Source organism: Eumetopias jubatus, unplaced genomic scaffold (assembly GCF_037043125.1).
Source record: "Eumetopias jubatus isolate StellerSeaLion01/CBP00866 unplaced genomic scaffold, mEumJub1_p1.0 scaffold_7, whole genome shotgun sequence".
NCBI classification, from domain to species: Eukaryota; Metazoa; Chordata; class Mammalia; order Carnivora; family Otariidae; genus Eumetopias; species Eumetopias jubatus.
Genome location: NW_028274813.1, coordinates 2574912 through 2585779, shown reverse-complemented (window position 1 = coordinate 2585779; position 10868 = coordinate 2574912). Strand labels below are relative to the sequence as shown.

At 45.3% G+C, this 10868-nt stretch overlaps 1 protein-coding gene and 1 non-coding gene across 2 annotated transcripts; both read left to right on the top strand.

Annotated features, from left to right (window-relative positions):
• The first annotated feature begins 1382 nt into the window (after positions 1-1382).
• On the top strand, positions 1383-9747 carry EIF5 (eukaryotic translation initiation factor 5). The gene is made up of 12 exons (XM_028100001.2): positions 1383-1468; positions 1603-1813; positions 2860-3139; positions 3250-3331; positions 3617-3789; positions 4070-4181; positions 4917-5059; positions 5321-5479; positions 5807-5968; positions 6256-6420; positions 6757-6891; positions 7476-9747. The coding sequence occupies exons 3-12, from the start codon at positions 3068-3070 to the stop codon at positions 7563-7565; spliced, it is 1293 nt and encodes a 430-aa protein (XP_027955802.1). The 5' UTR covers positions 1383-1468; positions 1603-1813; positions 2860-3067; the 3' UTR covers positions 7566-9747.
• LOC114208819 (small nucleolar RNA SNORA28) lies at positions 4419-4542 on the top strand. The gene has a single exon (XR_003609149.1). It is a non-coding gene; the product is annotated as a small nucleolar RNA SNORA28 (small nucleolar RNA).
• Positions 9748-10868: the final 1121 nt, after the last annotated feature.

Here is a 10868-nt window from a genome sequence, read left to right as displayed (position 1 = left end):
TATACGCTGTGTGATGATAATATCAGCTCCTACGGCAAAGACACAAATTACTTCCCTCAATTCTGGATCGCCCCTTTGATTTATTAACATCCCCACACGCACTGTCAATTTTAAAATGGTTTATGAAGCTTGTGAATCACGGAAGAGTATCCTGAACTTTGATAAAAATCAACATACCTTTCAGTTCCAACTTTCTTGCATATTCGATATTCGCTCGGGCAGCCCCTTACCCACTTCATCCTGTCCTCAACAGCATGCTACTTTATCCAGCCTGGGAAAACCACCGCTGCTGCCCAGGACACTTCACTGTGAGAGCTCATTAGAGACCGCAGAGAGCAGGTTAGAACCAATGGCTCCATTATTTGGCTCTCGGTTTTACTACAGCCGACTATGTTTTCAAACTTCGTGATGGACTCTGGAAGCGCTTTTACAGTCGCAATTCAAACTTTTAAACCAAATATGTTTCTGAAAGAATGGGAGAGTTTCTGTAATCACCTCAACAGAACGAAAACATCAGAGGCTCTTTCTAAATAGTCACTTCCGAGGGACGGCATTGGAACCTCATTAGGAACACCTGCTTTGGGCTATGCTTTGCCCAGCAAGGAAGTCACAATTAACTGGAGTGGTGGGCTCCGGGAATGGTAACCCAATGAGATGTTTGTTTCGAGCAAAGTTACAGTAGAGCACGCTTTCAGGAGGGTCCTGGGGTCACGAGCTAATTTGGGGTTTCCCTCCTTAGAAAGCGGGTGCACGGGAGTGCCAAGCCCCGCCAGGCCCGTAGGCCCGGTGCCCGAGAGGGCCAGGCAGGCGGGCCAGGGACGCCGCACGACGACGCTGTCAAAGTGACACCCGGACCCCAGCTTCGGAGGTTAAAAAACAGCACTTGGGATGAAAGACCCAGGCCCTCCAATCATCACAGTCAGCCCAGGCCTAGGCAGCGGGGAGGAAGAACAACTTCCTCCTCGAAGCCCGACGACGGGAGTCCCCAGGGCTCGGAAAAGGCAGAGAGGACCTCCCCCGCCCCGCCCCCGGGCGAGGCTGCGCACCCGCCGCGAGGGGAACTCGGCGGGAACGCGGCCAGGCCAGGGCGACGGGGGAGGGGAGCCAACCGCCATCTTCCCCCGGGCGCTCAAACCGACAAAGCGCGGCCCCGCGGCCAGCCCCCTGTCGCGGCCAGCCGGCTCTCGCGAGACCGCGAAGGCCTCTGGGAAGGGCGGGGGAGGGGAGGGCAAGGGAACGAACCCAGGACCCGGGGACTGGGGGCGGGCTGAGGCGGCGAGAGGAGCCTCAGGAAGCAGGAGGGGCGGAGAAAGACGCGATTGACGTGGCATATGGGCCAATCACGAGCAAGCTCGGGCGCGCCTCGGGCCAATGAGCGGTGCTGCCTGCCGCGGGGGCGGGCACTGGGGCCAAGGGTAGCTTGAGCGCGGCGGCGGCGTTGTTCAGTCAGAGCGAGAACATTCCAGAGGTGAGTCCGGTGGAGGGGCGGCAGCCCCGCGCCCCCTCCCCAGTGCTCCCCGCCCCCTCGACCCCCGCGGGCCGCTGGCTGGCGGGGAAGGCGCCCCGACGCCCGCGGCTCACGGCGCCGTCTCTCCGCGCCAGGTCGCCAGGCCCCGGGCGCTGAAGGGTGTGGACCCCGGACGTCGCTGGGACAGCCCCTCCCCGCTGCTCGGCGGCGCCTGGCCCGGCCGCTGCTCGCTGCGCTGCTCCGCCGCCTCCGCCGCCCCTCCTCGGACTCGGGTTCACACGCGCCTCACTTCATCCCAGTCCCGGGCGAGCAGCGTTGGGTTTATGTCTTTATTTGACGAAAACGGTGAGTCCGCGGGCGGGCCGGCGGGGAGATGGCGGCCGCACAAGATGGCGGCGCGCCGCGTGACCCGCGCGCGCGTGTGGCGCAGTTCGGGCCGGCGGGCGGGCCCCGCGCCCCCGCCGCCCGGCCCCCCGCCGCCCGGGCCCCCGCCGCCCCGGGCCCCCGCCGCCCGGGCCCCCGCCGCCCGGGCCCCCGCCGCCCCGGGCCCCGGCCCCCGCCTCTCCTCTCCCCCCCCCTCCCTTCCTTCCTTCCCGGCCCCCTCCCCCGCCGGGCCCCGGCCCCTCCCCCGCCCCGCGGGAGCGCGCCGCGCGGGCTGACTCAGGCCTCTTTGCTGCATTCATGAGTCATCGCCCGCCCGGGGGCGGGGGCGGCCCGGGCCGGCGCCTCTCGGCCGCTTCCGCGTGCCCCGGGACGTCGAGGCCGAGCGGCGCGCATGGCGGGGTCCCTGCCCCGGGCGGAGTGGCCGGGGGCCGTGGGCACCGGAGCGAAGGTGGACTGTGTGCGCGGGGACGGGGAGGAGCGGTGGCGGTCGTGCTCGGTCGTTACCGCGCTGTCCGCGCGCGCTCCCGCGAGATCGCGTGGCCGGGGTTAGGGCAGGGTTTCTTCCGAATGAGCCCTGGGCGCTGCACGAGAGGTCCGGGGCCGCCCGATCGAGCGGGGAGGCTGACAGGGCCGGAGGGGCTTGGAGGCTGAGTCCGGGAAGTTTTTTCATCACGGAGGCCTCGTCTGCGGAGGAAAGGAGGTGCGCCCGTCCGCAGTTGGAACATGGCCGCTCCACCGAAGCAAACCTTTGGCTGGCTGCTGGTGTTGGCTTCGGTGTAAACCCGCAGCAGCTGGGGCAGTGCAGTTTGTTGCTGGAAGTCTGGCCCTTCGTGTGGCGACAGGTGTTCTGTGTTAGAGGGGAATGTCAGCTGCGCCTCCCGGGAGCTGGGATGCTTCGTGATGTAGCCGAAGGAGGCACACTTAACCGGGAGGTGAAGGGAGGCTTTCTCCTGCGGGAATCACGCTCAACGTAGGGGGGTTGTGTGTGCTTTTCCTTTCTCTTTCAGAGCTGTTGCGCAGCCATTGGTACCTGTATTGGGGAAACATAGCATACAAGCAAGAAGCTTACAGCCTCAGTGGCGAAAATTTTTTCATGTCAGAGACCGAGAACTCTTGCAGTCGTTTATGTCATCCCTTCTTCTCCAGACAGAAGATACCAAAAAGTTGCAATCAAAGATCTCTTCATCTTATTGATAAAGCCACTAATAAGCCAAAATGTCTGTCAACGTCAACCGCAGTGTGTCAGACCAGTTCTATCGCTACAAGATGCCCCGTCTGATTGCCAAGGTAATACTGATCTCTGTTTTAGTTTTGAGGCCTAAGCTTTTTTCCTAGATATTTAAAGATTGCACCTCCCGGGGTAGATAATGCAAAATTAAAGTTATTTTTTTCTTTAGGTTGAGGGCAAAGGAAATGGTATCAAGACAGTTATAGTCAACATGGTTGACGTTGCAAAGGCGCTTAATCGGCCTCCAACGTGTAAGTAACACTTCTTAAGAGGAGTCTGAAAAAGCATAGCATCAGTATGGTCCTGACAACTTTGATCTGTGTGTTTTGATTGAGTCGTATGCTAGTTTGTTTCAGGGTTAAGTGGAATCTTGTGCTTGAAAACCAATTGATTTATTAGTTGGCATTGGCTAAACAAAACTACTCACGCAATACATTTCAACCCAGTATAAAAGTGTAAGGCAGTGATGTTTGTATAAGGGTGAATGAGTAGCCAGTTTTAGTTAATCTTTAACTTCTCCCCTCCCCCCCCCATAGATCCCACCAAATATTTTGGTTGTGAGCTGGGAGCACAGACCCAGTTTGATGTTAAGAATGACCGTTACATTGTCAATGGATCTCATGAGGCGAATAAGCTGCAAGACATGTTGGATGGATTCATTAAAAAATTTGTTCTCTGTCCTGAGTGTGAGAATCCTGAAACAGAGCTGGTGAGTCTTTTGGAGGAAAAACTACATATTTGCTTTTGTGGTCAGTCCTTTGATATCTTGGAACGTATGTTCTTGACAAGGCAGAGCAAACGTAATTGGAAATAGAACGTAAAGTAGCAAAATTTTTTAAGTTAGATCATTTTGTGAAACTGTCTTCAAGTAGGTCGTTTTGTGAAAAAATTTGTTACTAAGGTGGAGTTACGGTCAGATACTTTAACTTTGTTCTTTGCAAAATTTTATAGGCCATAGATGATACTAGTTTTTACTTTTTTTTTGGCAGCATGTCAATCCAAAGAAGCAAACAATAGGTAATTCTTGTAAAGCCTGTGGCTATCGAGGCATGCTTGACACACATCATAAACTCTGCACGTTCATTCTCAAAAACCCACCTGGTAAGTCTTTATGACGAACTTGTAAGATTTTAATGTAAAGCAACTAATTGTTGAAAACAAAATGGAGGTTTTTTGCTGCTGTGAAACTAGAATATAAGGACTATCCAATTTTTTTGTCTTGTTCTATTGCATCTGTGATTTCGAAAGATGTACCATTAAGGGTAAAAGAACAGGTGGAATACTGTTTTGTGAACCAGGGTCCTGGCTCATTAAGCCCAAATGGCTTTAGAACATTGCAAGCAACACTCTGTGGCAGATGATGGAAGTTGTCTGACACAATTTGAGCTTGCTATAGCAATAAAGTCTAACCTATTCCAGTGTTCTCCTCCATGAGACCAACTGTTATATAGACTCAAACAGTGTTAACAGCTCTGGCCTAAAGTGCAGTTGAGATGTGCTCTTGTTCGTGTTCGTGGGACGTGAGAGGGCCAGGAGTGCCAACCTTCACTACCACATTTTCTGAGATACCACCATTTCATCTTAATTTTAACAAACAGTTAATAGCTTTATTTTGGGACATTCCATCCTCACTCTGAGCTTTTTTTTTTATATAGGAAATGATAGTGGATGAGTTTGGTGTGTGATTCTTAGAATTACAAGTAGCGTCGTGTTCGTGTATGGTTTACTGAGGGAAGGTGCCAAAGCAAAAGGAGGCAAGGGTTTTAAACGTTCATGAGAAACAGTGAAGTGTACTATAAACCATAGTGTTAAACTTATTTCTTTGTTTTGCTGTAGAGAATAGTGATAGTGGTACAGGGAAGAAAGAAAAGGAGAAGAAAAACCGGAAGGGCAAAGACAAGGAAAATGGTTCTGTGTCCAGCAGTGAGACCCCCCCGCCCCCACCACCCAATGAGATCAGTCCTCCTCCACATGCTGCGGTGAGTGTAGGGGTAAAGGTGTGGTGGGCACTTAAGTTGGATTAACTACGATACCTGGTGGGAGAGGGGGGCAGAAATAAGGAAACTCAGTTTTAACATTGCGGTGCTATCTTGGGTTCCTGGTTATGTGTGGTTGATTAAATTAACGTAGATCCAATTTATTTTTGTGGAAAACTAACCCGGTGCCATTAACATGACTAGAAATTCGAAGTATGTTTTGCATTTTTAAGGCGTTTGAGTAAGCATATTTGTTCTTGGTAGGAAGAAGAGGAGGATGATGATTGGGGGGAGGATACAACTGAGGAAGCGCAAAGACGCAGAATGGATGAAATCAGTGATCATGCGAAAGTTCTGACACTCAGTGATGATTTGGAAAGGACTGTTGAAGAACGGGTCAATATTCTGTTTGATTTTGTTAAGGTAAAATAACTTGGTTTAAGAGTACTTAAACATTTTCTTGATAATCCGTTTCAAGCCTTGGGTTTTTAAGGTGTTTATTAGTTTATGCTGATTACCTGGCATGTAACTTTTTCTCGTGGTATCTTTTGAATACTCAAACTCCAGGCTAATTTTACTTTTTCAATACTTCTGAGGTGGTTCCAGGTACTATCTTTGGCGTGTGCTTTTCATTGAAAAATGCTGAAACTATAATAAGTTGGGGAAAAAGTCGATGAAAGGGAGGACTAACTGGTATCTCAAGAGCAAAATGTGTCTCCATTTCACTGAATTGGTTCTTTTTATTTGCAGAAAAAGAAAGAAGAAGGTATTATTGACTCATCAGACAAAGAAATTGTTGCTGAAGCAGAAAGACTGGATGTAAAAGCCATGGGTCCTCTTGTTTTGACTGAAGTTCTTTTTAATGAGAAGATTAGAGAACAAATTAAGAAATACAGGCGCCATTTCCTACGAGTAAGCAAACTATTTTAGGTTCATAAATGAGATTAGAGCTGTGTGACCCTGAGAACATGTTTTCTGTCATCCTAAAACTGGAGATAATTGACCTAACCTTAACCAAGGACAGGAGTATTTGGAAAATACTGTGTATAGTCTCTTATAGTGAAAGTAATACACAGATTTTTATGTATTGACCTTTTGAGCCACTGCTTAAGGGCATAGCCTTAAGGAACAATTTTGAGACAATGAGTGTACTTCAAACTTCTTTAAAAGCTTGTTAATGCCAACACATTTATTTCCAGTTTTGTCACAACAACAAAAAAGCTCAACGGTACCTTCTTCATGGTTTGGAGTGTGTGGTAGCAATGCATCAAGCTCAGCTCATTTCCAAGATTCCTCATATCTTGAAGGAGATGTATGATGCAGATCTGTTGGAAGAAGAAGTCATCATCAGCTGGTCAGAAAAGGTGGGGAATAGATAGAAACAGGTTCTTGAAGATCAGAAGTTTTATTGAGACGGTTTTGGGGCAATTTAGGAAGAAGTAACTTCTGTTTCTTCTACATTGAAATGCAGTCCCTGGTATTAACCTATAAGTGATTTACCACTATGGCAACTTTCTAGTAATAATGGAAGAAAGTATTTAGATTCTTTCAGACTCACCGTTACTTGTTTGCTGAATAAATGTATCTGTTGAGGAGTCAAGATGAGGCTATGACCCAGTCCCTTCAAAGAGCTCAGTGTAGGCAGTTAAATAAATTCTTAGATTTCTCCAACTAAGGAAATGGTATTGAACATTTTTTAGGCCTCTAAGAAATACGTCTCAAAAGATCTTGCCAAAGAGATTCGTGTCAAAGCAGAACCATTTATAAAATGGTTGAAGGAAGCAGAAGAGGAATCTTCTGGTGGTGAAGAAGATGATGAAGATGAGAATATCGAGGTAAACTGTGTTAGGGTTTGGGGTTATAAAATGATAATCAAGTAACTTAAAATTTTTAGATGCAGCAAAACATGGTCTCAATTTGGAAAATTACCATGTTAATATAAAAGTTAGGGGGGGACATCTCTCCTGCTCCTAGACATGATTGCAAATAGACATAAATTCTCAAACAAGTATTTAATTAATGGCAGGTTGAGTATACAGTTGCTAGTTGTCCATAAAAATTAAGATGATATGAGGCTGAGAGAGAACTTAGTTTTCAAATAACAAAAACTTTTTGTGCAAAGTGATGGCTGTGGGGCGCCTGGGTGGCTTAGTTGGTTAAGCATCCAGCTCTTGATTTCCACCCAGGCCATGATCTCAGGGTTTTGAGATCAAGCCCTGTATGAAGCCTACTTGGGATTCTCTGCCTCTGCTGCTCCTCCCCCTCCCCCCCCCGTGTATACACTTTCTTAAAAAAAAAAAAAAAAAAAAAAGGCTGTCTGAGTAGTTTTCCTTTTTTGTTGACCATTGATTTGTATTACTATTTTTATAACTAAGTTTATTTGGATAAAGATATATAATCAATAAAATTGTTTTATCAGGTGGTGTATTCAAAGACTGCCAGTGTACCTAAAGTTGAAGCTGTGAAGTCTGACAACAAGGATGATGACATTGATATTGATGCCATTTAAAGGGGTGGGTGCTGCCCAGCTTAACAGTGTAATGCTGCGAATCTTTCTGCATCATCAGCCAGAAGTGCAACATGTATGTGCAAAAGCTAAAATGGCTTAACATCATGCTACACTTTCTACTAAAAATGTATTGCTGTGAGTGGTCTGTAATTAAGCCCAACAAGACATCTAGGGAGTCCATACACATATCAGTGAGCAGATATAGTTTGCTTATTTATAGCATGTTTCTTTTTGAAAAATTAGTGGTGGACACATTTGGATCACATTTATACAGTTAAGTAAAGATTTGATTTTGGTCATTCTTCAGATTTTGGCTCTGAATGACTTAAGCTGAAATGGCTCCTTTTTACAATACCACACCATAATTAACCTGATAGGATTCTTGGAGCCTGTTATATTTTGTTAGATGCTGAGACTGTTAAGATGTCCTCAGCAGAATGTAAACATAAGCTTACTTGTAATTATCTTAATCAGCCATTGAGAAATACAGTACTTTGGAATGTTCAGTCCCTCAAATTGGCATCTGGTAGTGTACATTCTTCCCCATGCCGAGGTGGACTGATAATCAAATGGCAGTGCAACATCTTTATCTTATTGAGAAGTAAAAATGACCTGAGTGTCCTATAAATAATTTTAAGAGCAGGTTTTGAAACTTGAATTGTGTATTTTCAGTTCGTGTATACTTACCCCAAATTGTAGTCTTTGGAGTCATGTGCATTGCACGTTGGATGAGCCAGGGGAATTATTACATTAACAAATAAGCATTTTATGTGTATGTAGCTGTTGCTTTGTACTGACTGAGAAAATTTTGAAACTCTAGGGTGTGATTATATAGTAAGGTATGATTTTATTTGGGGGAAGCAGGAAAAGGTGCACTTAATAATCTCTAGCAAAAACTGAGCATCATTTTTCAACTTTTATTCTTAACGATTTAATTACAGTTTCAAAATGTTAAAGGCATACTGTATCTTTTGTTCATTGTGGATTTTCTCCTGATAATATAGTTTGTTCTTTAATGCCTTTTACATGTGGATACTTAGCTTATGCTTTTTAGGTTTTGGTTGCTATCTTGCGGAAATAAGTGTTACTGTGTCTCAGACTTGATTTCCGCGCCACCCCCCCCCATGTCTTATTTAAAAAAAAAAAAAAGCTAAAACTGTACTTCAAGTTAAAGCCTATATTTTGGTGTAAGACTTAAGGTGTTTTTTATTTCACATTGAATATAGCCAGACGCCCAAGAAGTCTGATGATGGCCACTGAATGCAGGTGATTGGGGCCTGACCCCAGCCCATCCTGAGGTTTAGATTTGGGAATAACTTGCTGGTGAATTCTTTGCTCAATTAGCTGATCTAAACTCACTTGATAATGGGTTATGTCTGTATCTGAGAAATCATCTCCAGGGGAAAATCTTGTTGTGCATTTATTCCTTCCCACAAAGTACACTGGGAATCAACAATTCAAAGGGTTAATTTTATTGGAAGTATTGTTTTACATCATTTACCTCTTTTATGGTCCACTTTCACAGATTATAATAAGACCTTAATAAAAACGTAAGAGTTTTTCACATTGGAAATTATACAAACGTTTGATACAATAAAACCTTGTTAACTTGATGTTTCAAGGAGGTAAAAATCAAGTAGTCTTAACTGGAGATGTACAGATTGGTCCCCATCCCTTCCCTGTCCCACGCCTTTTGATCGATTTTAATGAGTGAAGCAGAAGCACCTACCTGGAGGGAATGTGCTTTGTCACACCAAAGAGATGAAATTTTTACAAATTTACATCTCTTAGGTTTCAAATTCTTTGCCGTAGGCCAATTTGCTTTCATCATCTGAAATTCTACAGCAGATAGTGGTGACCTAAGCCAAGTTGCATTCAGCATACTCAATGTCAAGCTAATGGGGTTCTGTTATAGTTGGGGGGTTTGGTTTTTTTTTTTTTTTTTCCTTTAACCTGAAGGAAAACCTGTTTGGGGCTTCTAAACACTAAAGAGAAAATTTTGGCTTAGACTAGTCTCCAGTCTGGTGCCAAACTTCCAGTGGAATTCAAATCCACATAATGGAGGAGTTTTATCCATAGAGTCTATCCTAATAAACTAATCCTTCATTTTGATCTATTCAATGGTCTTAAAATTTCCTGTTTCAAACAGCTACATTACTTGATTAAAACAATGTTAAAATTATATTTTGTCTCTGCTTTAATATTAAAATTAATCTAGATTCTTATTTTACAAGATCGAAGCATTGAATTCTGCCGTGTTTTGTCGCTGCTGCTTTGGATTTGTATTGGGATGTTTCCTTCCGTGGTTGCCAGCCCCACTCACAAAAACTGGATGCTGCTCATTACTGTGGGTCAGTGACTTTCCTTGGGTCTTGTATTCTTATTGTGTAACTCTAATTACAAACTGAAAAGATCTGCCTTAATCTGAGTCCTTGAAATCTTGATGGGTGCTTACTTTAGAGAATTGAGACGTCAAGTATATAGTTTTATAATCTCTGATAAAGAAAAATAGAGATTGCTTTCCAAACAATCTTTCTGAAATTGATGAACCTACGGGTCTAAAGGTTGGAGAAGGGAGAGGGGTGTAACGTAGTGCTCAGTGCTTTTCTTGTCAGGCTATGTTGCAATCGCCCCCACTGTGTACTCCAGTGCACTAAACACTGAGTAAAAACCTTTGACCTGAAGATAACTTAGAAATGAAAGTTGGCCTTTCTAAAAGAGTGGAAAATCCAGAAGGGTACTGGTGCGTGCACAGGGTGCTGCCTTTTTTGCATTTTGTGTTTGTTGCATTGATCCTCACAGTGATCCTGAGATGTATTGTCCCAAGGTCACTCATCTAATTTGATTCCTGTGTCCAACCACTTTGTACTGCACTGCAGAGATAAAGATGTGTTCAAAACCAAAACAAAAAGATTCTGCTAGAATCTACTTAGAACTTCAGCAAAACAGCCCAACCATAATTGAGATTTAAAATTTTCTTAAGAGTTCTGCAAACGGTCTTTAGTGAAATCTAATAGCTATAGCTCTACCTGTGCATATTCTGGAGTAACGCCAAAATGCAGAATTGGCCCAGACTGCCTTGTCCTTGATGGTTCTTGAAATGTAGCGGCCCATTGGACTACTACAGTTTTCTCAAGGCATTCTCAGTACCAGGACACGGTACCAGTACTCAGTACAGTGCATTTGTTTCTCTGACCTGTCCCTACATAGACCTTGATTCTCAAGAATTGTCAGGTCGTAAAGTGGAGTCATATGGGCAAATGACTTGGCAAAGGTCTCAGATCTCTGGCTTAATGTGGTCTC

Excerpts from the sequence above, each read along its gene's own strand:
- EIF5 (XM_028100001.2), top strand. The coding sequence starts at position 3,068 with ATGTCTGTCAACGTCAACCGCAGTGTGTCAGACCAGTTCTATCGCTAC. Across the intron at positions 4,182-4,916 it reads CATTCTCAAAAACCCACCTG|AGAATAGTGATAGTGGTACA; the intron begins GTAAGTCTTTAT and ends GTTTTGCTGTAG. Across the intron at positions 5,060-5,320 it reads GTCCTCCTCCACATGCTGCG|GAAGAAGAGGAGGATGATGA; the intron begins GTGAGTGTAGGG and ends TGTTCTTGGTAG.